Source organism: Perca flavescens, chromosome 5 (assembly GCF_004354835.1).
Source record: "Perca flavescens isolate YP-PL-M2 chromosome 5, PFLA_1.0, whole genome shotgun sequence".
NCBI lineage: Eukaryota > Metazoa > Chordata > Actinopteri > Perciformes > Percidae > Perca > Perca flavescens.
This window is the reverse complement of record NC_041335.1, coordinates 23,707,188-23,733,813: the sequence shown is the minus strand read 5'-3', so window position 1 is coordinate 23,733,813 and position 26,626 is coordinate 23,707,188. Positions and strand designations below refer to the sequence as shown.

General features: G+C 38.9%; 1 protein-coding gene across 6 annotated transcripts in view; it reads left to right on the top strand.

Moving 5' to 3' along the window:
* Positions 1 to 3,301: 3,301 nt before the first annotated feature.
* The window catches only part of dmxl1 (Dmx like 1), a 60,472-nt gene continuing 37,147 nt past the window's right edge, over positions 3,302 to 26,626 (top strand). For 2 of the 6 annotated variants that reach the window (XM_028579290.1, XM_028579286.1), the window contains exons 1-21: positions 3,302 to 3,657; positions 5,522 to 5,761; positions 6,704 to 6,829; positions 11,502 to 11,579; positions 12,136 to 12,211; positions 12,357 to 12,501; positions 12,751 to 12,817; positions 13,294 to 13,478; positions 14,395 to 14,611; positions 16,790 to 16,970; positions 17,578 to 17,754; positions 17,931 to 18,172; positions 19,142 to 19,859; positions 20,408 to 20,529; positions 21,227 to 21,316; positions 21,735 to 21,837; positions 21,972 to 22,094; positions 22,197 to 22,415; positions 23,341 to 24,581; positions 24,799 to 25,057; positions 25,715 to 25,848. In XM_028579290.1, the coding sequence (XP_028435091.1) occupies positions 5,675 to 5,761; positions 6,704 to 6,829; positions 11,502 to 11,579; positions 12,136 to 12,211; positions 12,357 to 12,501; positions 12,751 to 12,817; positions 13,294 to 13,478; positions 14,395 to 14,611; positions 16,790 to 16,970; positions 17,578 to 17,754; positions 17,931 to 18,172; positions 19,142 to 19,859; positions 20,408 to 20,529; positions 21,227 to 21,316; positions 21,735 to 21,837; positions 21,972 to 22,094; positions 22,197 to 22,415; positions 23,341 to 24,581; positions 24,799 to 25,057; positions 25,715 to 25,848 (4,590 nt within the window). In that variant the 5' untranslated portion in view covers positions 3,302 to 3,657; positions 5,522 to 5,674. Of the gene's footprint in view, positions 3,658 to 5,521; positions 5,762 to 6,703; positions 6,830 to 11,501; positions 11,580 to 12,132; positions 12,212 to 12,356; positions 12,502 to 12,750; positions 12,818 to 13,293; positions 13,479 to 14,394; positions 14,612 to 16,789; positions 16,971 to 17,577; positions 17,755 to 17,930; positions 18,173 to 19,141; positions 19,860 to 20,407; positions 20,530 to 21,226; positions 21,317 to 21,734; positions 21,838 to 21,971; positions 22,095 to 22,196; positions 22,416 to 23,340; positions 24,582 to 24,798; positions 25,058 to 25,714; positions 25,849 to 26,626 lie in introns of all 6 variants that reach the window. The other 4 variants (XM_028579289.1, XM_028579285.1, XM_028579288.1 and 1 more) reach the window with 3 other exon arrangements.

Genomic DNA, 26,626 nt, shown 5'->3' with positions numbered 1-26,626 from the left:
TCATACAAAGTTCAGCAACTTGTGGGTATTTTGTCCTGTGGAAAAGCTGCCGAGCCTCACTTCCCCCCCTCGCCCATGAAACATCAAAGCATAGCCACACTGAAACTTCAAGCCCATTTTGGCATTGCCCTCCTACCTCTAGATCCAGTAATTACAGCTCATACAAGACATCAACATTATTACTCGTCAAACCACAGTATAATAATACCACAAAACACTTCAAAGAGACAACTCACATTTCAAGGGAAAAATAAAATCTCATGGATTATGCATTAGCAAGGACTGAATAAACCTTCCAAAGCAGCTGGGGTACAGTTCATGTTATCTGGAGTGAGACCCAAACTTTTTGATCAAGATTTATGTTGGTTTAATTTGGAATTATGTTTTTTTACATGATTGTTAAAATTGAGCAGGCAAGTGTTCTTTTTGTGTGTGTTTTTTTTAACAGCCTGTGTTTTGCATTTGCAATGGGCCTAGTTAACATGTATGCAGCAGCCAAGTTTGTTGTGTTGGGATGGGAGGTGAAATTGCAGTGCATTGACAGGTATGACAGCCTCACCACCCAAGATTTTTAAATGTTTCAATACTGCCATCTTGTGTCTCATGTTTACAATGTAAAAAATATACTAAAAATAATGTTCTTTGTATTTTTCTCCTTTATACTGTTTTAATCTTTCAATTAGATCAAAATATAACTAGTTTGCATCGGAATTCTACATTTTAAAGAGATAAAAAAAGATACCATATGCTTGTAGACTAGAATTAACAGACGCATAATACAGATGAGTATCTTTTAAAAAGAAACTACAATACTATAGACATTATGAACATCTACAATACAAAAATAAATGAAGCATAACAAAGAATTACGTATATTAAGACAAAAATCACAAATAAATTAGGAGGAGATTGCAATAAAAAACTTCTGAATATGGTAGTGGGTAGTGTCCTTTGTCAGCAAATAGCAGTTTTAGCATCATGAAATACAGTTACTGTACTCGTGCAAAAGCAAATTGTATGAAGTATGTGTATAAATATGTATAAATGTTATTAGTAACATATATTGGGGGTAAATGCTAAAATAAAGTGCATCAACAACCATTACATGGACTATGATTTTATACTGTAGTCTAGTTTTATCATTTTTATTTTAAAACAGTGGTGATGCCTGTTTTCTCTTGCAGGTTTTGAGGGATGGATGCTGCCAAATACAACTTGGACCATGCACAGATATGATATTTTTAGTACCTCTTCTAACTTTGAGCTCCCTGCCCCTACCACTGAAATAACAGCTGAGGCAGAGAGTACCTGCTCACTAAAACTAAAAACTCTTTATACAACGTAATACTTTTAGTCATCAGTTCGGTATCAGCATCTGTTGACTTTTAGACCATGTTGTGGCACAGGAGGGTTCTTTAAAACACAGCTAACGTAACAGCTAGAGCTAAAAGCTAGAGTATTTCTTTCTTTTTGGGTGTCTGCATCACCACACTGTGGCTGGAAAAGAATAGGCACTCTTACATAAACTCAGAGAATTCAATATCGCTCAACAGCCAACAGCTATATTCTTAATACACCATGGACTTTGTCAATGAAAGAAAGAATTCTCTTTTATTTTCTCTGTGAATTTTTCTTCAAAGTCAAACGTACTGGTAGAAAACTGAGATGCTAAAACAAGATAGGGTGTTGTTATTACAGGATGGATGGTGTGTGTGTGTGTGTGTGTGTGTGTGTGTGTGTGTGTGTGTGTGTGTGTGTGTGTGTGTCAAAACTGAAAAGCTGAAATGTTTAGCACAGTAATTCTATAAAGGCTACATCTTTAATAATGTGACCTACTTGCTGACTGGGAAGTCAACAGTTTCATCATCAACACCATTCAACTGCCATGACGATAAATTGTCGCCAACCTTCCCTAATGTCACTGACATGTCAGCCATTTTAAATATTCATGGAGAATGTCTGTCCCATTTATCTCCACATGCTTTAATTGAGTTTGAAGCCTCCAACCCCCGATCCTCATTCATTTCCACATTCAACAGTGTTTTGCCCATTACAAATGTAAAGTAGAAATTAAGAAGTGAGCTGCAGGCTAAATAGTATGTGTATATATATATATATATATAAAATATATATAACATATATTACATCTTATTTATTCTGTGTTCATTAAATGGCATATTAAAATGAAGGAGTCTTGCCATATTTGCAAGACTTAGAGCCACCATGTCATTCTTGACCAAAGTAATAATAATGTAAAATATTTATACATGCTTGTATGCTATGTAGGAAAAAGATAAATATGGTCATAAACACTGCAAAAAAAGAACACCAGGTCCTGTCTTTTGAACATGAGAGACACCCTGTGGTTGTTTAGGCAAAATGCAAGCTTCACACTCCTCTGTCCCTCATCTAAGACACGAATAGCTATGAGAGTGATGTTTAGTTTACAGTTAAAAACTAGACAGTAGACACATTGATATACTTTGAATTTAAACCTGACTGTGGTGATGCATGTGTGGTGTACCTGAGGGTGTGTCACTAGTAAACTATCACTGATGGTTGTGTGGTTAGTTTGTGCGTCTCCACAGATCTGAGCTTGCTTGGTTCACAGATGGTGATGGCTTATTTTGACACTGTGGATGGGTTAAATATTGTTGCAAAATGAAGTTGCTAAAGTAAAAGCTACTTTCACCCCTGTAGGGCACTGTTAAAGTAGTCTGTAATTTATACAACACATTTTGACAATTAAAATTTTCTGAGCAAGGTTTGTCAATTGAGCCTTAGGACATGTCCTCATTAACATAGTGTAAACAAAGTTCAATACAGCCTCACCTGGGGAGGTGTTCACTACAACCATAATCTTATATTACAAAAGGTGAAAATAATAACGGCAAAAAAAATGGGCAACCTCCGCTGATCTTGCGTCACTGTCATAGCAAAAAATGTACATACCAAAACTCACTCATGTGCAATATCAAGGCTTACTTATCTGTGCAATATCATTATTGATATTTTATCTGTGCAATACTGTGAATACTTTGTATTCAACCTTTCAGTCTGTTTAGCAAACTTATTATATGTTGCCTGTACTGCTTTTTTTCACTGTCACTTGCTTTTTTAATGTGTACTGTTTTTCTACTTTTTTATTTTACAGTTTACATATTTAATATTATATCTTGCATTCTTTACTGATGCCTTTTGTTTTTGCACTATCCCCATTGCTGCTATAACACTGCAAATGTCCCTGTTGTGGGATTATTTTAAAGCAACTACAAGGACCATAATGCATTGCAACGAACCAGTCATCATGACACATCTTCAACATAAGGAAAAGCTTCCTCATAGGAAGCGTTTTATCTGCTAACCTTGCGGAGAGGTTGGCTCCTTCTTATGGTTAGCATTTTGAGAAGTAATTAAAAAGCTACTCGTCTTGGCAAGCAGATATTGACAGGCACTAAATGTGTGACAGAAGTGACCTACAGCTAGCTTTCTAGCTCAGGAGCTCGCTAAAAGAGAGCTTAACAAGCTAGTACGCGTAAACGCCAGCTAACTGAGGAGACCTAATAATTTAACATTAACGTTCATCAAAGAGAGCAGTTGAAAAGGATACCTGTTGTCGTTGTATCTACAGGACATATCAGAAAGTAGCAGCACAAGGTAAGTCTCTAACACTGGTCGTGTTACGGTGTTTAACGTTATGTTATTAACTGTAGATGGCTAGCTAAACTTGACAGCTAAGTTAGCTTCATGATTCGACGACTTGTAAACAGAGAGCTGATATGAAGTTTTCGCTTAAAATCAGTGAGACAGATCTAAACCATTATGTTTTATGTATTCATGTGACGCAGTGTTAGTCAGATGTGTCATTTGCTAACCCTATCACGTGAGTTGCCACAGCATGGGGGACATAACTCACATTGTCTCTAGTTATAAAATATCCCAACGTTACTGCTGCACTTTGTATTAATGTTGTAGACCAAACTTTGACATTCAAGTACTTGTTGCCCACTTAATAAAAATACATTATTTTGTAGTGTAAGGTTAAAATGACAAGTGATGTAGATACCCCCAAAAAGTGAGATAACGTTACTGTATATCAGTAAAGCTTTTAGAAACGTGATATGGATTAATTTATTCTGTGAATGTTACTTTACTCAATTCTCCCTACTTGTTCCTGCAACAAAGTTTAGTAGACAAACACTGTAAAACAAGTTGCAACGCAAAAGGGATTAGCATGCTTTGCAGTGCTGAAGTAAGGTGTAGCCTTCATTGTGGTGACCCGCTTGGCTCACTGACACCTGCTCTCCACCCTTTTAATAATGGCCTTTTTATGTCTATTCTTTATTGGACTTGCTTTGCTGCCACTGCCAGCATACAGAGGTTAAATATCATCCATTGGCCTACACAGGCATTTCTTAAGTCAGTGCTGGTGTTATCTGTTACCCACCGAATAATTCAACTTACTTCTATTACTTAAGTACCTTTTGTAGAAATTGTAATGCAATACCTTTTATAATTTATACACTTTAAGAATAAATCAAAAATCCTATATATGACTTAACTAGATTTATCCTGCAATGGCAGTCATACAGTTGCCTCTTTATTAAATACACATGACAATTTCTACCTGGGCAGTACACAGAAGCTGATGCCACACTGCTAGAATTTCCTGCTTCCCAGAAATTATGTGACACTGGACCACTGGACTTGTACGTCATCAGCTACTACAGCATTACCTTGCTTGTCCAAGGTCATATTTTATATTTTACGTAAAAGCCCTCCCCTATATTTACTCCTGATGGTAATTAAAATACCTATACACATGCTAATTAGTTTGGCAGTAATCAAGCTGACTACATTTGTTTGGCAGTGAAATAACTTTTCATGATAACCAGCTGACATAATACAATTCAAATGTCAAATCATGACAGGAGTTATTTCAGGACACTTTACAGATAGCGTAGGTCTAGACTACACTCTATAATTTACAAACACTCAACAACGCACTAAGTGGCATGGATTTTAGGAAAGACCACCAGGATCATATCCCATTGTGAGATTCCATGCAGTTTTGGACTAGTGTGCAGGAAAGTTTGAGAACACTTTGCTCTCTGTGCAAAATACGGTGCAACAGAAACAATTCAGACGGCATGTTTCCTTCTTGATAACATAACATGTGCAGAATGTTAAATCAAATTGCCCTAGGCTTTACTATGGCAGCTGTGGCTCAGGAGGTAGAGGGACTTGTCCTTTAATCACAAGGTTAGCCATTCCATCTCTGGCTCCACATGTCAAAGTGTACTTGAGCAAGACACTAATCTCCATGTTGCTCCCATATGGACAAGCCAGCGCCTTGCATGGCAGCATCTGTGTATGAATGTTTTTGTGAATGAGGCAAATTGTAAACAGCTTTGTCTGGGAAGCTAGAAATGCACTATATACTGTAAATGCAGTCCATTTAGCCTAAACCAAAACATTATGTCTTATGTTTTTATCCCTCCTCTCCTCTCATTCTTAACAGCAAGCCTGTAGAGACACTGAAGTGAAATTACAGGCCACAGACAAAGATGAACACATCCTTCCTATGGTTTCCCATGAATCTCACCTGGAGTGGGTGGGTGTTGTGAGAAAGGAGAAAGGAGGACGGAGCACAAGGGGACTATAAACTAGAGTCATGAATCTCCATCAGGTCCTCACGGGGGCTGTCAACCCTGGAGACAATTGTTTCTCTGTAGGGAGCGTCAACGATGTGCCATTCACGGTAAGATATTTCAAGTTCAGGAAATATTTCCCTTCGAGCCATTTAGGAGCTCCGATTCTTAGGGGGTGGCCAAACTGATGTGTCAGAGCAGATACTTGTTCATTGAATTGTTTTTACACATTTACATATTGTTTGAGTGTATGTAGTAAGCGGAGCAAAAGTACAGATTGTAAAAAACCACTGATGCCAAATAGGCTTTGCTAAGGGTAGTGTGTACCACATGGACTAAGGCTACATCCACACGAATGCATTTTTGTTTAAAAACGCAACGTAGTAGTGTGGGTGTAGCCTAAGAAGGAAGTCAAAGTCGTCATCCTTACCTTGCCTATAGAAATAAGTATTGTAAAGAATTTGCTTTGTTTCAGGGGAGATGGTGCAACCCTGTAGACAAAACACCATTCATGTGATGTGTTACTTACTTCATCTATCTAACCGATAGGGATGTGTTAGCTTGAACAAATGCTTATTTTTATAATTTTATTTTTCAAATTGCATTAGAATGTAGCCTATGTCCTTGTGTTACATAATTTAGGTATTGCTTAATAGTGCAAATGCACTTCCTTCCACTGCAGGAAGTCCTTGTTTATTGAAGGTTTTATGACTGTCAGAAATATGTCAGTACTTCTGACTGCTTTTGCACTCTGTGACCTCAAAGCAAACTCTATGAGATACTACTGCAATGCTAATTAGAGACTGGATCAATAGGAGACCTATTTCTGTTTGTCTGTCCTCTTGTGAAGGAGGCAGAGTCAGTAAATCGTGGCTCATGTGAAGGTCTCCTCCGAGCCACAGAAAGAGAGCATTCTAATCCTATCTGCTTGTACTCCACAGCTGTCATATGGTGGCAACTGACCATCATTTGACGCAGTGACACTCTCTGGGTGGATCTGAGTTTCACCTTCATCTCTTTGCCCTTTTTTCTGTCTCCTTGTCTCTTGATAGGCCTATGCGTCAGGTTGTGATGTGGTGATTTTGGGCAGTAACTTTGAGCGACTGCAGATCATCCCAGGGGCCAAACATGGCAACATCCAGGTCGGCTGTGTCGACTGCTCACTCCAGGGTGGACAGGTAAGAATAATGGAGTAGGGTTGTGTCATGTTGGCTTCTCAGGCTGATGTGCAAACCGGGATGTTTCTGTAATACCATACCATTTTTGTTGAGCACAAACATTTCAGTTTAAAGGAATTTATTTTTTTAAATGTTAATTAGAATTATTCATAGTGTGCCGGTAATCACAGGAATGCTTATTTAAATGAAAATAACTTGATGGGCATTGTTTCTTTATCTTTAAAAAAAAAAAGAAATTGCAGGTAATTATTGTATTGTAGCTCAATGGAAGATAAAGGATTTGCTACAGAAAATGTTGCCACCATATACAAACGATGAAGGATGTGCGTAATACAATAATAATGCACCATATTTATAGCCAACCCTTACTGCCATCCACTGATTTTGACAGAGATCAAACTGCATAATGGGGGATCAATCCAAAAAAAAGATGTTTTGCACAGCCCCATGACGTGCAGTTCTCCTTCCTTTTGCTTCACTTTATTTTAATGACCATACAATCAGGGTTGGTGGAGTGTGTGGTAGGCAAGCTCAGTCCAATGTCGCTAAAATGTCCAGGGCTCTGTTGTGCTCAGATTTTGTTATAGATTAATGTAACTGTTTTGCAAGGCACATTAGTGGCAACTACCGTATTAAGTGTTTGCTGCCTATGTTTTCAGTGAAGAGATTTGTTGGCAACATCAAAGTCTGTTTTCGTGAACTTGAGCTTTCTATCATCAACTCCTAGTGAGAGAAAAATCACCCAGTAAAGGCAAGTAGTGGTACAGCAGGCACATTCACTGATGTAATGCCACTCATAATCCCTTTAGGGACTCCAAAATGGGTTTAAGTGTTGCCACAAACAAAAGATCGGTTGTGATGTTTTTTGTAATTTACATCTGGGACAGATCTGCAAAAATGGATTGCTTTATGTAGTCTTTTTGATGTTCCTTATTGAAATGTATTCCAAGTCCCTCTGTGGCACAGAGAGACATCAAGAGAATTGCTTGGGTGTACACTTTCAGTTTGCTACAGGAATAGTCTAAATGTAGAACTGGATCAGATTGTACTTGTCTTGGAGGATTTTCAGGTAGACTTTGTGAAGGACGGTGGTGTTGGTTTTTTTTACAAGTTGCAGAAAGTATTTAGGAGTAGAGCTGGGCAATATATCAATATCATGATATGAGACTAGATATCATCTTAGATTTTGGATATCGTAATATGGCCTAAGGTTTTTAACGGCTGCATTACAGTAAAGTTATGTAATTTCCTGAACTTACCAGACTGTTCTCGCAGTTTTCTTATTCGCCTTTACCCACTTAATCATTATATCCATATTACTGATGAGTATTTATCAAAAATCTCTTTGTGTAAATATTTTGTGAAAGCACCAATAGTCAACCCTACAATATCGTCGCAATATAGATATTGTTTCTGTATTTGTTTATTTCATATTATTGTTTAATATGTTTGTTTGTGTATGCACCAACCACCAAGGCAAATTCATTGTGTTACTTACTTGGCAATACATCCTTTTCTGATTCTGATTTATTTGGTCAAAAATATTGTGATATTTGATTTTCTCCATATTGCTCAGCAAAATTTAGGAGCAAGAATGAAGAATTATAGCCTACTGTATATTTGATTAAGGCCTTAAGTGTGGAATTTGCTGCTAAAAAGATTCTGACATTAGTTGACCGGCTATTAATCCCAACTCAAGCTGGTTTGGGTTCTTTGAGTAGTTTCTTCTGGAGTTTTGGAACTTTCCCCATAGAGTGATGCCATAAAAACTGCAAAGCTGCTAAAGGTCAGATCTGAATCTGCACAATGTGTACGCTAAATCTCTGCAGGCTTTGTTTATAATAATACTATCTAGCTTGCATTGTTTTAATATCCGTTGCAGTGATTACAAGAAGAAATTTATGTCCAAATCACATACTTACTCACTGCTGTTTTGTTTTGTTTTTTCCAATGGAAGCCAAAGCAACCCGTCCTAACTACAGCCACAGTATTCACTTAGTTACTGAGTAACAATGCTGCAAATAAAATAAATGGGGATAATTCCAGGATTGTTACAACTGCAAACATTTGACACATTACTCGATAAAGATATAAAAGGCAGAAGAATCATTGCCAGCCCATCACTGTAATTTGGGTTTATTTTTTAATTATGGGGGGATGGTAGCTGTATTAAAACAGCAGACAGGCCTGATTTAATTCAGATGAGAGTAAAGATTGCTCACCCATTCCTTCACCACTCGCCTCATGTGATCCTCACATGTCTCAAGCATGGTCTAGCATCTGTCTGTTTAAGCATGCTCAGTTGGTATTTCTCCATGCTGTGATATTTCCAATGCTAGTAGTTTACACATCATTGTTGAGTACACATCCCCTGCGCTCACACTGTGGTAGAAATTCAGATGCATTTTGAAAGCATTTATGAACCTTTTCAATGAAACATGTATTTTCCAAAATCATTATATTGAAAGTGTAATTAGATAAAAGAATACCACATTATTGTGAGACATTACTAAAATTAGAGCAAACAACATAATCACTGAGTGAAACAGCAACCTGCACCGGGCCTCTGCACTACTTTAAGTGTTGTGTTCCACCAGGTTGAACTTTGTATTGCTTATTGTCATTAAGAGAATTTTATTTTAAAGCACAACACAAACAAAAATAATTCCATTGTTTGATCTCTGTGTTAGACCACCTCACAATTTGAATGCCAATTTGTTGTTCTTAACATACTTGCATCAGGTCAGAGCATCAGAACTAATGCATGCAGAGTAACACTGGGGAGACAGGACAGGGAGCAGAAAGCAGTTGCATTAAATCAACTTTTAAAAATGGCCATTATTGTTAGTTAGGTAAACAGCAGGCTGTTCCTGGTTAAGTTAAAACAGGTTTGCTGGAGCTTTAAGATGGTGTAATATTGTTGCATACAATACACAACATCTCAATTGGGCTTTTATGAAAATCAGACCAAAGAATAGTAAAAAATTATAACCACAAAAAATGAGACTTAGGGCCCTATCTTGCACCTGGCGCAGTGCAAAGCTTGACGCAAGTGTCTTTGCTAATTTAAGATCCACTTACTAATCAATTTCCCGTCCAGCGCCCACGTTGTTTAAATAGCAAATGCACCTGCGCCCATGGGTGGTCTTGTGGGAGGTGTGTTCAGGTGCATTCTTGGCGTATTGCCACCTTGAGGCAGCGGAAAGTGATCGTGCCATTGACCAACAAATACCTGGTCTAAAGTCAGCGCAGCATTTCATTGTTATTTTAACAGCGCATTAGTAAAATGCGTCTAGGCTTGTGCACAGCGCGCAGAGTATGCTTGTTACACACACAGGAAAACACAGCAGCACACAAACATGCAAAAGATAAACAATAAAACTATTACAATGTGAAATAGTATTATTTTAAGATCTGCTTGTGCTTTCACTTCACGCACGAGCAGATCAGTTTCTTCTCCTGAAAATCTCTCCTTCCTGCTTAGCAAATCCGCAATCATAGCAATGCGCCAAGGTACAAACGCACCTGGCTTTTAAAGGGAATGGGAGATGGCGCTCTGATTGGTTTATTGCATGTTATGCCCAAAACACACCTGTGATTAATTAAGACACTAAGTACAACCCTTTTGAACCTGGCACGCTGACCCTTTTTTCCGACATTAAACTAGCAAAGGATTCATACACTCCCTAAACGCACCTGTGGCAGGCACTCCCTGCTTAGATAGGGCCCTTTATGTTTTATAACGTAACATTTGTTTGGTTTTTTTGCTGCTCGCATAACTATGCTGACTGACTTGACTACTTTATTCCTTGGACTAGAGCTACAGTTTATCATTCTTTTACATCCTAGATGGGTTACATTTTGCTCTCCACTGGAATTTGATTAAATGTGATCTGTGTCCTAAAAACGGATATATTTTCCTTTTATGTATCATCATGCCATGAGCCATCATCTGTCTCGAAAGATTTTATGAGACTGTGCTTTGTGCATGTGATCTGCCTGTGTCAATTAATATATGCACATTTGCATGAGTGAGTGTGTGACTCACTCCTTCACGGTATTATTCATTCTGTGACAGTCAGCATATTATTTACCCCAATAGAGACACAGCTTGTATTATCTAAGACCCAGACCTTATTAAGCTTGTTATTTGCGTGCACTGCCACTGACATTTTCCACATTCAGTCTGTTTAACATTAACTGTGACTCCCTTGGAAAGCACTTTAGCATGTAGACAATGTTGACTTAACACTGGGTTGTTTATATCCTCAAGTTATTTTTGCTTTGTTGACCAGGGACTATACTAATTTACTTTTGAGACATGTCATTGTTTGTATAGTAAGTTACATATTTTTTTAGTTTGCTGCTCCCAATTAGGATCTTGAATAAAGATCTACACGCATAACATCTACTGTCTAAATTGTCAAAAATAGTAGTATTTCAAAAATATGAAGTCTGTTACATAAACATACAGTTGATAATTTTGCAATGAAATGTATCTTTCAAATGTTTTAAGTTTAACTGTAATTTACAACAATAATTTTAGAAATGAAATTGGAATATAATATGTGGAATAATATATGATTCTTGCAAATATGTTTTCAGTTAAACCTTTTAAATCTGTATCAGAAAACATGTCTTACATGTTGCCTTTTTTTTTTTCTGCTGACAGATTGCAGCTTCCTATGGAAGCATAGTGTGTGTCTTTGAGCCTGTTCAGCACCCAGATCAAAAAGACACATCACTGACTGTGAGTAACCTACATCATCTTCCAGTCACAGTCATGCATATATTCAGATCCTCCTGAAAAACGAGACCTTTCTCTTTCAGGCGGCGCTCTCTTGATATTTGAAATAGAGTAGAATATTGTTCTTTTAAACCCATCAGAAAGTCGCCAAGGAAAAACTTATATTTCAAACACATGCACATTCTTACTGAAATATTGTATAACGTTTTGCAGTCATTGTCATGTTTACTGTTTATTCCTGTTCTATAGTCTATAGTTCTAGGTTTTTATGTCAGTGTTGAACAGCCTTCTGTTGTTGAAGCCAGAGAAGGAATCATAAGGAATGGAAAGATTAAAAACAACCCAGTAACTCTTTCAATGCAGAAGTTCCCTGGTATTAGAGCTGCTGTCCATGTGCCCTGATCACATGTGGCCCACATGAAAGCAACTTCACTGTTAGTTCTTGTTATGCAGTTGTAACTACTAATATAAGGGACAAAAGAAAAAAAATCATAATCTGTCCAATTTCTAATAATATTGTTTTTTAAATGTCTTTAATTTTAAATTTGTTTTACAGAAGTTGAACTGCCAATGGCAGAAGACTGGTCAATTTGTATTAAAGTCTATGGTACGGAACCTGGCCTGGCACCCTACAGGTACTTTGATACACAGTGCCATGAAAATCCCAATATACACACGCTCCTGCAGTATATATGCCTTCCTGCATTTAAAAAAAAAAAAAGATTATATGATACAAGACATGTCGGTCCTGACAGTGTGGATGTGTTTTTGTGTATTCAGGCAGCACTTTGTTAACCGGCTCTAGTAGCCTCCAGTTGTGGTCTAATGTTGATGGAGTGAAAGATGAAGCTGGAGAACTGGAAAAACAGACAGAGATGACCATAAGAGAGACTCATTCTGCCTGGAGCTGTATCTGGCAAAGCAAGTAAGAACTGAGAAATACAATATCTTCACATGATGCAGCCTACCTTTTTAAAGTGGTGATTTTTTTTAAAGGGAATAGAGTTCTTCCAAAATAGGCAATTTAGAAAAACCTGCTCATATAGATTTGTTTTGTAATATTTTTTGATATTCCAATACTACAGTACATTTACTTGTTTTGTAATTATTTAATTTCAGATGCCATTACTTGCTATCTATTTTATATCTCGTTGTTGTTGTTTTTTTGCTGAAGGACGGCCTCTCCAGTCAGTTTAATGAAGTTCTCTCCTGATGGGGAATTCTTTGCTACTGCTGGACAGGTAAGTCAAGCTTTTACCAGGATTTGGATACTAATTAGTGTGCACAAGTCATGTTTGCATTGTCTATTTTTATTGATAGACCAAACACTGTAAAATAAGAAGAAAAAGAAAAATGTACTTTTATAAATCACAACGTTTTTTCACTCTGTTATTACACATTACACACACATACAGGCCTGAAATACACACACATGCAAACAGCACCTACTGTATACACATGCATTAAATGTAGAGACGTCCGACTGAGGAGGCTGCCCATAGACAGGCGCCACGAGCATTTGGGGGTTTGGCGCCTTGCTCAAGGGCACCTCAGCAGTGCACAGGAGGTGAACTGACCAGTACTAGCTATGGTGTTTTTTTTTTTTTTTTTTTTTTTTTTTTAAGATAAGGCCTGCAACCCTAATGGCTTTAACTTGTAATAGCACCATTCAACAGCATGGTATGAATTGTATCCCTGTTAATTTTCTCCTCTTCAGGATGACTGCCTAGTAAAGGTCTGGTACAGCACTAGTAAGTGGAAGTCAAGTGTTTCCAAACTCTTCACACCTCCAGAACCCAGTGTCAGTTTCCAGGGAGAGCTGGCCTTTTCATTTGTATACCTGGCACATCCCCGTTCTGTAACTGGTTTCACTTGGAGGAAGACCAGCAAGTATATGCCACGGTATGGACACATTTTACATTTTACAGCCCACTCTCTGCAGCCATGATTCATTTATTATCTTTCTAGTTCATTTTGGCCTAAGCTGACACAAATGAGAACAAAAAGAAAACCACAAGTTAACAGTTGCATAATAATGGCATGACCTTTTGTACTTTCTGTTTAGTTAGCAACATAATATACAGTATTTTGTGGGCTGAATGAAAAGGAAGGAAGTCTTATAAGGAGCCAATTCCAAATAGGTCAGCCACTGTGCAGTATTACAGTCTTACACTATACTCCCAGGTCTGCCCTGCTTTGCCTTTGTTACAGCATTCCTAATACTTGTTGTACTTGTTCTCTGACTGAAATGTGACAAAGTTCACAGCAGATTTAGCATACAGCAGTATTACTTTGGAAATGACTAGGAAGAGTTACTCTACTCAACCTGTCAACGCAGATAATTAAGGAGACTGTAAAACAATGTAATGTTTACTAAGCTTAGTATTTGCTGCTTTAAATTAGGCTTTAGGAAGTATTGAAGTGGTCTGTACTGCTATGTTGAAGGCCTGACAATAATCCGTTGCAATAATAAAGCCTTGTCTCTTATTCTACATTTGGCAACCTGCTCTGTTTATATATTCCAATTGTCTTAACGTTTTTTCTTTTAAATAAACTGGATTTTAATCAGAAGGGATTTAGATCCAGTCATTTATTTGTCACCAGACCAGTGTCATTACTACTCCTTTTAATCTTCACTTTTTAACCTTTAATTTATCTCTATAGAGGTGGTTCTCCTTTGACCTGCTGTTATATATTACTATTGGCATAAGATATAAAAACATTACTGACAAGTTCAGTGCCCTCCAGACTTCATCCTAAATTCCTTGCCATTATCCTTCCTTTATCCCCCTTCTCTTTCCATCCTCTCTCCTAACAGAGGTGCAGTGTGTAATGTTCTGCTCACCTGCTGCAAGGACAGCGTGTGTCGGCTCTGGGCAGAGACGCTTTTGCCAGGTGACAGCCTCCTGTCCACTTACCATAACAACCACACTGGCCAGCACAGTGACACACCCAGGTGTGCTGGTCCTGCTGGGAAAAACGCCTGCAATGGGAAGTTGCAAGGAAGAACAGCACAGGAAGTAAGCTACTCAAATGTAAGTTTTTGCTCAAAATACAGTAAATACACTTCGTTGCCACTTTATTTTGGTACAACTAGCTAAAACATATGCAGTCTAATACAACAGTGCTGCAGCAAATTCCTTTTAGGAAGGTTTTAATATTCAGTTTTTGCTTCAACTGTTAAGAGAAGTGTTGATTTGACTTTATGGTTGTTATTCTGAATGGTGTTCATAATATTTAGTCTATTATTAATCTTAATCTTATTAATATAATGGGTTGGACAAAATATTAGAAACACTTTATTATAATGAAGTATAATTCAACAGCACTATAACTGTAGCTGCCAAAATGACCATAACATTGACACCTTAAAAAATGAACATTATAAACTAAATAAAGGTATAATTTGTGCTGGGCTGTTGTATTAGACCATATTTGTCATAGGTGCGTGTACCTAACAAACTGGCAACTGAGTGTATATCTAACTAAATATATAATAATAACTACATTTCAAAAAAATGTAGATGGTATTATCAGTTCGTAGATATATATGCACAGCACGTGGTTAAGTGAAAATTGACAAATGTTGACAAAAAAAGAATCGCCACAATTTCACTAATAGTGACAAAATAAATGGCACAAGTGCTATGATCTCTGGTTTGCCCCATTTGGCCCTGACATAGAAACCAGACTACTTTATTTTCAACACTGCTAATGTAGGACATCGGGTGCTGCAGAGATGAGGGAACAAGAGCAAAGGGAGACTGAGAAAGAAGATATACAAAAACAGAGGCTTAGTGGAGTTAATGGGGGAAATTAATTGGCTATCAGACATGAAAGGTGGTTTTGGAAGCTTTGTAGGGCTTAATATGAGCATCAGTGAAGAATGTTGGCCTCCTTTCTGTAATCTGTGCTACACCTCAACATTATAGCTTTGATTTTTAATGGTGGTTTTTCTCTCTTTTTTTAGCTGCTGCTAGCTTAGATCTGTAATGGTGGTGTCTTCTGCTTTAAGTGACTTATGTTGTTGCTGACAGTCTAGCTGGGCCTCAAATACAATACTTGCATCCATTTTGATATGGGCATTTAAATGGTTATGGGTCTCACTGGCACTTACAGAGCTCAGGGCACATTAGATTACAGGAAAAATAGGTATGCAGATTTCTCCACTGTGCCTTGAGGAGAGTCTGTAAGAGTGCATGTGTGGAATTATTCATTAAAAATCACATAGTGTGCTGGATGATCCAGGCAGTTGTCTGAGGTAACGCTCTCCCTCTAAAATTGAATGGATGGATAATACCAAGAGAGCCCCATTTTAAACTCTATTTTAGTATGATGCCTCAGGGTGGGATGAACAGTACAAGACTTCTCACAAAATCAATGAAAATGATTAAGCCCAAATTGTATCGATAAGGATGCTGAGAATTTCCAGAGGAAACAGTGATATGGGATTTCCACCACAATCTCATTTTTCTACATATAATTGATAATAAACCATTCAAATGTTTTGTATCCGCTTTGTACACATCAGTATTGCACATGCATACTCTAATACATACATATATTATCAACATTTAACAAAGGGCTGTTTTGTGGGTGTGATGAGCCAATAAATCTCAATAATGAGCATTCACAAGAGGCTCAAGTCTAGAAGTATACACTTTACAGATTCTGCACTGCAAAACAACAGGAAAAACCCAAAATACTTAAACTTAGTACCAAATTAAGTTACGTTTAATTTCAATTCCCTTTACACGCTTCTCTCTCTCTCTTGCTCAGCCACTCTTCCATTCTGCCTGTTTCGCTCTAGCTCAGGCCCTGTTTTAGACAAATGAAACACCTTTTCGAAAGCAGGTTCACCATGCATAGCTGTGTCAGCCTGAAAAGGGGAACAGAGAACGTCATTATGGTGTTTTACATCCCTGCCCCACCCTATAAAACACTTGTTTATTTAAGAGTATATAAATCGCTGTGGAGATTCATGCAAGAGCTCATTGTCTCTGTGACTTGTACATACATTTGTCAGCTATAGAAAAAGCCCACTGATGAACTCAAGGCAGTCTACATTCATAAGATATTGATTTAATGTCTGTTACCACAATCGTCCCACTTTGTAAATCAGAATTTCAGCATGAAATAACTCTTAGCAGTCACAAGACATTACATTTTGTTTATTAATAGTCTGACTTGAATAATCAATGTTTTCCTCGCAGTCGAATCTTCAAGAATCATTGGACGCCTGCTTTTATCGGGATGTGCCCCAGCCCTCTCTGACTGGCTGCCTGCCTCACCATCAGAGCCTACACTATAATCATAAGAGGAGCAGCAGCAACGTGCCCCATGCCAACGCTCTCTGCCATTTCCACATTGCTGCAAGCATCAACCCTGCCACCGGTTAGACTCAAACACATTAGTTTCTGAAACTAGTTGATAATCCTGTTGAACCTCGTTACAGCATCTTTTTGAACACCAAACAAATTATCCTAATTTAAATAAAGAATTTTAAGCTACGAGATGGTACAAAGTACTTCTTAAAGAGAAGGAAAGAATGTACAACGCCTACAGTATCGCAACATATTAGTTATTCCAAAACTTCATGGATAGTTTGCTCTTTTTGAATAAAATCAGCTGGAAGTCAGAGGGCTTCAAGTCTGTATTTCTTATGGCACGAAATTGTATAAACTTTTGCAGATTGCCTGACTTTTCTGCTCAGTGAGATCTGCTCAGAGAAAATGTAGGCATTGTCATTTTGTTCCTGTGTGTGGGGCAGTTTAATTTGACCTGAATCAGGGGAGACTTGTAGATTTTTTTTTTCAGCCTTGAGGCTGTAGAATTGTTTTTGTATGCTTGAATTATATTTTAGCATACTTCAAACCATACATATATTTAGGAAAGTGAATTTGCTCCAGCAGATGTCTCTTTGTCCTGCATGCTCCTAAGCTAATGGAACGTAAATTCTGTTATTCTTTGCCTTCTTTTTCACTTATGGTCTTTAACACAGACATTCCTCTGCTGCCCTCCATCTCCTCTCTGAATGCTGTGGATGATGAGGAACCTGGAGGACCTTTTACTGTCCACTGGCTCAACAACAAAGAGCTTCATTTCACTTTAGCTATGGAAGTCTTCCTGCAGCAGCTTAGAGGCAGCCTGGATCAAGGGAATGAATGCTCTAATGAAGGTACAGAACAATATTTGGATTATGAGTTAACACTTTATTTGAAGGTGTGTGCCTTTTAAATCTGGAATAACACTGTCAAAACTACACTCTAACTTTCAGGTATTGCAATATGCTTTGTCTTCCATACTGATTTTACGAATTTACATTTGGGCACTATGATTTTCTTTTTCTTCCAGAGCCTGAAGATGAGGATAACTTTAATGAAGAAGACAATGGTAGCAGGCCAAGTAACTCCCAAGTACATGAGGCTGTGGAGCTTCCTCTGGCAGCAGTGAAGCACCAGGTGGACGAGCTGTTAGAGGAGTGGAATAAAGGGGCAGACATGTTGTTCAGTATCCATCCCATGGACGGCTCTCTGTTAGTCTGGCATGTGGACTGGTTAGATGAATACCAGCCAGGCATGTTCAGACAAGCTCAGGTACGTTCACTGTTGATATGGTTTATGTAAAACAATGTATATTAAATATATGTTGATGTTTTATGAACAAACCTTTTCATCACTTTTTTTCCTAATTTGTATGGTCACACTTCAGAGATTGATAAACAAATGCAGAGACACAGAAGTGTTATGTTGGGATACTTTGGGAAATTTTATTTTTACTTTTCTAATTTAAAAAGTAACACTGTAAACGAAGCAGAATTTCCTTTGGTCACTCTTTTTAAGCAACTTGTTTGTCTTCACAATTTCAAGAGGGTCTTCTCAGGGAAATAATTCATTTATCTTCTCAATAAGGTTGTGAGTCATTTTGACAGCTTTAATGGTCTAGCTCATATTTCAATGGCTTCTCATCCAGCCGTTCAGACAATTATATTCTAATTATGTGTGACTTCAAATCAAATTCAGAAGTCCCTTGATGCATTTTTATTAGTGGTGAAATAATGAGAGCTGGCTGACTAACCTCGCAGTAAGTCAGCAGGCCTAAGGCAGCTAAAAGAATCCCAAGTTTTATTGACATTCAGGTTGATTAGGTCTGGCTGCTTTAATTTGATAAAACAGACAGGATCCTGGTATTATTATTATTATTAGCATAAGTATTTTTGAACGTAATTATTTTTTACATATATGAAGGGGCAAATGATGAAGGCTTTATCCCTCAAGTCTCCATCACTGTCTTAGTGACTCAATTAATTTCAAAAAGTCAGTTGTCACTCAACTTCTGAATAGAGAATAGGATAATTTGTTTTGAGCTAACTGTGTAAAAAAAAGAAAAGGATCTGTGCCACCTGTGTCATTACCACATTCACATGGTATCTTAAGCTGTAGCATAATGTACGATTAGTTAAGCTAAAATAGAATTACTTGATTGACTGAGCCCTCGTTATCACTAACTCAGAGCTGTAAGTTTCATTTGCTTTAGATTTCATTGCTATGTCATTTCTCTCTCAGGTGTCGTTTGTGTCCCGTATCCCAGTAGCGTTCCCTACAGGTGATGCAATCTCCTTGAGCCACAGTGTGGTTATGTATGCCTGCAACAAGAACGTGGATCTGGCTATCCAACATGGCCGGCAGCGACCACCTGGGAACACATTGCCTCAAACCAAAACTGCTCTTATAAGCTACGGAGGTCAAGGAAAAGCTTTACCCAGCAGTAGTCTTCGACTAAGCATTTTTACCCCAAACGTCCTTATGATCTCCAAACACGCTGATGGCTCCCTGAATCAGTGGGCAGTCAGCTTCGCAGAGGACTCTGCTTTCTCCACCGTGCTCAGCGTCTCTCACAAGTCACGGTACTGTGGCCACCGCTTCCACCTTAATGACCTGGCCTGTCACTCATTACTCCCTCTCCTCCTCACCACTTCACACCACAACGCCCTGAGGACGCCTGAGGCAGACAGCATCCTGGCTCCTCCGGACACCTACTCCTCTGGTTTCTCTCATCCAACATCTCTGCCTCGAGGATCACGGCCCAGTCGGGTGTCCCTGGGTGTAGTTTCCCAGGATCCCAATGCGATCTACAGTGAGCTGATTTTATGGAGAGTGGACCCTGTCGGACCACTGTCTTTGTCAGGCGGGGTCTCCGAGCTAGCTCGAATCAATTCTCTCCATTCGTCAGCATTTGCTAATGTAGCCTGGCTGCCCACACTCATTCCTAGCAGCTGTTTAGGTGAGAAAATAGTTGTTTATTGTATAATAGTTATTGTTTGAAGATTGTTAAAGCAGCAGATAAAAGAGTACTCAGTGTTCAGCCATTTTAGTCAGCACAGCTTCATTTTCAGAATTCCTTTTAGGTTATTTTGGTTTAGTCATATAAAGTAAATGCAGTTATCTTTTTTTGAATAACATGACCAAATGAGACTGGCTTTGGGACATAAAATCTTTTTTTCATTTTTAGCTCATTTATATATAAATAAATACTTCCTGTGAAAGGGACTCATTAAAACTATAAATCCATGAAGGTTAGAATTTCCAAATAGTATCCCACTAAAAAAATGGGAGGGGGGACCCCCTCAATGACCCCTTGGGGTCCCCAGACCCCTCTTTGGGAACCACTGGTCTATATGAATTTATAAGAAAAGTCTATGATTTGCTTTTTTGTTAAATGTACTGTACCACAGTTGTATGTATGTATGTATGTATGTATGTATGTATGTATGTATGTATGTATGTATGTATGTATGTTTTTATTTGGAAAAACTGTCTTTCTCTCTTTAGGTGTGTACTGTAATTCTCCCAGCGCCTGCTTCGTGGCAAGTGACGGCCACTCACTCAGGCTGTATCAGGCTGTTATTGAAGCTAAGAAACTCCTGAGTGAGCTCTCCAATCCTGAGATATCAGTAAGTCATTGTACAGGATTTTCAAACTGCAGGGTATAGTGAGTATTGCAATAACAACACATCAGTGTTTCCCATTGGACCCTTAATTAACTGGACCAGTTAATTTGCATTCTTTTCATTTCATTATGACTTGGTAGAAAAATTACAAAGTGCAAAGTTAAATAAAGTGAGAGAAAGTAGAACAGCAGTGATCTTTAAACCCAATACAGCAGAGTTGAATCCAGCAAGAAGTAAAGGTTGATATTTAGTTTTTATTGATTTACATAGGTCATAAATGGTCATTTACTGACTGGACACATTCAAAACACACCTCTTCAGATTAGCTTTCCACATGCAATAGTCTTACATTTCTCACCTGATAGTTACTGGTTTTATTGTTTTTAAATTGCTTTTAATATGCTTGTTTTATGTGTTGGTTTTATTGCTTATCTGTTTTTAATGTGTTGTATGTGCTGGTTTTACTGTAGTAAGTAAGTGTCTTTGAGTACCATGTAAAGTGCTATATAAATAAAAAATATTATTATTATTATTATTATTATTATTTAAAAAAATATTAATCTTGCATTGTTTTCTTCAGCACAGATAATAGTTATATTTTTCTCATTTTCTGAAGCACAATTGGCACACTAATCGAATGTTCTGACTATATGATACATAATAGTGCCCAAATAATGTGAAAATGTTTGTTTCTCTTTAGAAATATGTTGGGGAGGTGTTCAACATCATCAGTCAGCAATCCACAGCAAAACCAGGGTGTATTATAGAGTTGGATTCCATTACTGACTTTGTAAGTATACATAAAGAGAAACTAAGTGTTTTTCCTTACTTTCTCTCTTTCTGATCGTCTGTCTAACCATAGAGATGCCACCGTAAACATCTTGGATAAGAAGGATATTAACAGAAACTTCTCCCCTGAAATAAAGGATATATAAACTGTAATATATTTAAAAACCAAAGTTTAATCCTAGACAATTGGTAGCATAACACAGTCTGCCGCAGACTTGATCTCAGCTATGAGAAGATAAAAACAGGCGCAGAGCAAAACTTCTTTCATCCCCTCTCTCACTTGAAGTTTTCATTAATGGGTGTTGTGTAACACTAACTTGTGTCGGTGCGTCTGCGTACTGGCTCCGCAGTGGATGAAGCATGTTGTTAAGTGTCTACATCTGATGTAGTTTGATAATACCTGCTTTTGTTCTCTACAGCAGGGGAAGCAGACCCAACTCCTACATGTTTTTGAGGAGGATCTGATCCTCGGCAGTGAGAGAACAGAAAGCGCACCGGAAACTCCAGATTTTCTTCACACAGGTCTACACAAAATTACTTTTTCTAAATACTTACTATTTTTAAGGTTTAATACCAAACATTTGCTCCACCTTAGAAACATATTAATAGTGACACTGATTATTAATAATCTCTTTGTGTCTGTGTTTTCCCTGCAGCAGCCTCAAGCAAGGCAGCTTTCTCGGCACGGTTTTTCCTTGTGGTGGTCGAATTGACCCCGACGGGTCGCTCGCTCCTCCACATGTGGCATCTCCATCTTGCTGCTCAACCTATCACCATGGGTGGGTACTTTGAACATAACAGTAATGTATAAAAACAAATAATTTGGGAGGGTTTTGACCTTAGTTTTTCTGAACAATATTTTCCTCTTCTTGTCATCACAGAAGAAACCACGATGGAGAGCGATGCCACCTCAGCTTCTGCTATGAACAGCTCTACTTTGAGCTTTGACACGTTCAGATCTCCAGTAACTCAGAAGAGTAAACCCTGCACTTCCAATCTGCAGAGTGCCTGTCGCCTCAGCCTCACAACACACAGGCTGTACAGCCAAGAGATGGCTCTGCCAGAAGGAGTGGAAGCCATCAGTGTTACACCTTCAGCAGGTGAGGGACAATGAGGACACACACTCGCACACAAATGACTTAAGTTTATGAACTTCCTCTGGTAGTGAAATGCAGCATGGGGCCGTTGATTACGGGAAGGTGTTTACATAGATGGACCGTTCAATGCAGTAGGCTGTGAGAAAGTGAAAATGGAACTTGTCAGCAGAAAATGTGTTGTTTGGCAGTACTTTTAATCAAAAGAAGGCGATTCAAGTCGAGTTACATGTTCAATTTGCAATGCCAATTTGTCTCGTGGTGGCAAGGACCCTAAACAATACACAACATTGCTGCTGTTAAAACATTTGCATATGAAACATCCGAAAGAATACGAGTTGTGCATGAAGGAATCTACAGACAGCAGCCAGAATGCAGCAACTTCAGGTACGGCAAAGGAAGGACAGTCGCAGCTAAAAATTTGTGTTAACCATACAGTGCCTCTCCCGGTCTGTCAGCTGTGCTCTCTGCAAATGAGTCTTCCTACAGCGGGAGCGGAGTGACCGAACGGCTGGCTGCTGCTCGTTAGCTAACGTTAGCTTTCTAATTTCACCCAACCAACATGCCTTAATCATACACTGGTTAGCGAAAATTTGCCAAACAAAATTGGCACTCATCTGGCGACTACAATGTGAAAAGAGCATGTGAATTCAACATAATTTTTTTACATTTAACTATTTTAGAGGCTGTGAACGTTGTTTACTTCATTACTGTGTCTACTGTGTTAAAGTACTGAGGATGAGAGTAAGATTCGGTTTCGGATTTGGCAGAATCTTAACCAGTGGATTCGGTGTTCGGCCGAACCTCAAAAATCTGGATTCGGTGCATCCCTAAATTAAACCTTTTGAAAATTAATAAAAAAAGGTATTACATTTTAGAATTAGGAGAAAAACTTCCTTGCCTAATAGTGTATTCTCAACTCTCTTCCTAGGTCACCTGAGTGCGTCATGTTCTCTGCCAGCTGATCGCGTGCCTTACCTCCTTGCTACTTCCTGTTCTGATAGAAAGGTGCGGTTCTGGAGGTGCAACGTCATGGCGTCGGAGCCTTCCATTATGGACAACTTGGTATACCAGTGGGAGGAGTGGCCTCTGCTGGTGGAGGAGAGACTTCCCAACAGTAGCGCAGTAAGTGTGCAAGGTCGTCCTATAGAGGTCAGCTGCTGTCACTCTGGACGGATTGCAGTTGCCTACAGGCAGATGCCAAACACACCTCTGAGCTCGACACCCTCTCTGAACTCTCACAGACTGTTGACTTCTCCTCTTACTCTGGCTTCCCTCCCATATGTGCAGTACAACACCAACACCCACACCCACCTGACCCCAACCCTAACTGTACAGCATAGCCCAAACCTCAGCCCCAACCCAGCAAACAATAGAGAGCCATTGGTCCACATTGGCATCTTCCAGTGTGAGTCCACTGGTGGTTCACAGTGGATTCTAGAGCAGACTATCGTTCTGGACAGCACAGATCTCACAACTGGAAGTGCCAATATTCCAGGTAACATGGACTTCCCTATACCTAACGAGGAGGACTGTCCTGGTTCTACTAGTAAGAGCCTGGTTCATTTGGACTGGGTCTCCCAAGAAGATGGGTCACATGTTCTGACTGTTGGTATTGGGACAAAGATTTATATGTACGGTCGTCTGTCTGGGAAGCCTCCAGAACTCGGTTTGACATCTGATGCCAGTAGAGACCAGAGCTTGTCTCGCCTGGTTCTGCTTCGATCCGTTGATCTGGTCTCCTCTGTTGAAGGCTCATTACCTATTCCAGTCTCCCTCTCCTGGGTAAGAGATGGCATCTTGGTAGTAGGCATGGACTGTGAGATGCACGTCTACTCCCAGTGGCAGCCCCCAGCACCATCCAAACCCAATGCTGTGATTGTCCAAGACACAGACATCAGCAGCAGCGTATCCTCCATAATCTCAGCCGTCAGACAGAGCCAGGAGGAGGGGCTCAGCTCTGGGGCACCCATGTCTTCACTGGCCCCTCCCAAAAAGGCCCTGACAAGATCGATGATGAGCCTGGCTCAGAAACTGAGTGGGAAGAAAACCGCGTATGACCTGCCTGTAGAGATGGAAGATTCTGGGCTTTTTGAAGCAGCTCACCATCTCTTTCCCACTCTGCCCCAGTACCACCCTGTACATTTATTGGAGCTCATGGATCTAGGGAAGGTAAGTCAAAGAAATTACTTAATTACGGTCTATAATACTTAATATTTTCTTTTATTTAAGCACCTTCTCCGGTTGTTTTGTCAGTTAATATAATTTAATTAGTACAGGGTTTGAAGCTGAAGTAAAGCAGACCAAAACAGAATTAAATTAGCCAGAAAATTGATATTTGTTGTGATATTTGAAATATAAATATGTAACATAATTTGTCTATGTTAAGGTTCACCGTGCCAAAGCCATCCTCTCCCACCTGGTGAAATGCATTGCTGGAGAAATTGTCACACTTAAAGACAATACCACCAATCCTGAGAAACGTGTGCGTTCTCAAACCATCAGCGCCGGAGGCAGCACAGCCAGGGATCGGAAGATGTTCAGCAAAGCCGAGAACTCCGCCCCTGACTACACAGAGATAAGCTCCATTCCTCCCCTGCCTCTGTACGCCCTTCTTGCAGCCGATGAGGATACATCACCAAAACCTGGTGGGTATACAACATGTGGTTTTATAATAATAATATTCAGTAATGAATAGAATAATGGTAAACTTTATTTCAGTAGTACTTAACATCGACCATGTAAAGCAAAATGCTGAAAATATGATAATATTCATAAAATATAAAGTTGGAAAATGACAATAATCAGCCAAGCAAAAATTGGATAAAGGATGTTTACTTGCTGTAATTTGAATATATAAAAATCCATAATATCAAAAACCTTATAACAAGTCAAAATGTATTACACATGGAAGAACTGTACTCTGTACTCTGCACTGTGGCTACAAAGGCATTATCTTGTTTGTTTATTGTTGTTTGTTTTAATTTAAAAAAATGTTGAAGATTGGAACTTTGTCAGAGTATATTAAGTCTGACAAACAAAAATGTTTTCCTGCTTTTAAGCATGTACACCCTACCTCGAGGTGTAAGACTGAGAATAATATCCTACTCTTTGCTCTTCTAGTTTTTCCTCATTGTATCTCTGAGGATTCAAAGTGAGAAGAATGAAAGCCGAAAGAAAAAGTCATGCTCTTTTGTAATTTAATTGAATCTGCTGGCTCCCCTGTAGGATGGGATTTTTTTCTGCATATTTCTTATGAAATACCTGTCTTGTGTAGTTTAGCTCTGTCCTGTGTCTCCCTACAGATAAAGTGGGCAGTGTGAGTGGAGATAGTGGGCATGGTTCCAGTCACACTGATGTTTATGATGAGCTGTTTCATACACCCAGCATTGCAGACCTGGACCCTCTGGAAGACAATCAAGAGGAAACTGGGAACAAGGTCGGTTTCTGTTGGCTTGTGCTTGGTTAAAAGACATTTTTTTTATATAAATGAGAGTGGACAGCAACATTTGGCCTCTTTTGGTATTCCGATATGAAGCTTTGACATGTATAATTGTGCATGTCATGGTTCATTTTAGATATATTGCTGCCTTGAAAGCCCATGATGTCCAAAGCAAATGCATCAATAATCTAGTCTTGTGTTGGCAACACACACACACACACACACACACACACACACACACACACACACACAGACACAGTGTTGCGCCTGAATGCGTTCATTGAACGATAGTTCATGAACTCGTTCATATTTTGGGCGAACGTGAACTGAACATACTGTATTACTGCCTCATGAACGTTACTGAGAACTCGTTCATCCTGGTGTCTGTGAACGGCACGCTCTCTCAGTTTTACTTTGTTCAATAGGGTGCCAGATTTCTATAGAGCCTTCTAGGCGAAAACCCGGCTAAAACACACTGTAAACAGGCCTCAATATGTAGCGTAAAAAACACCCAATCTGGCAACACCAGTCACCAGTGTCGCACCGCCGCATGCGTCATCAAAACAAAAAGCAGCATGGAGGCGACAGCAGCAAGGAGGCGTCGTATGATCATTTAAACAAGTTTTATGACAAGGTCGGTGAGGATGGGAAAAATGTTACATTTCTGTGCAAACTTTGCCCGCCGGCTTTCAAAAAGAAAATCTGCACTTCAGTCACATCCACAGCAAACCTGAAACGGCACATTGAACTGAAGCAACATATGGAAAAAAAGAAC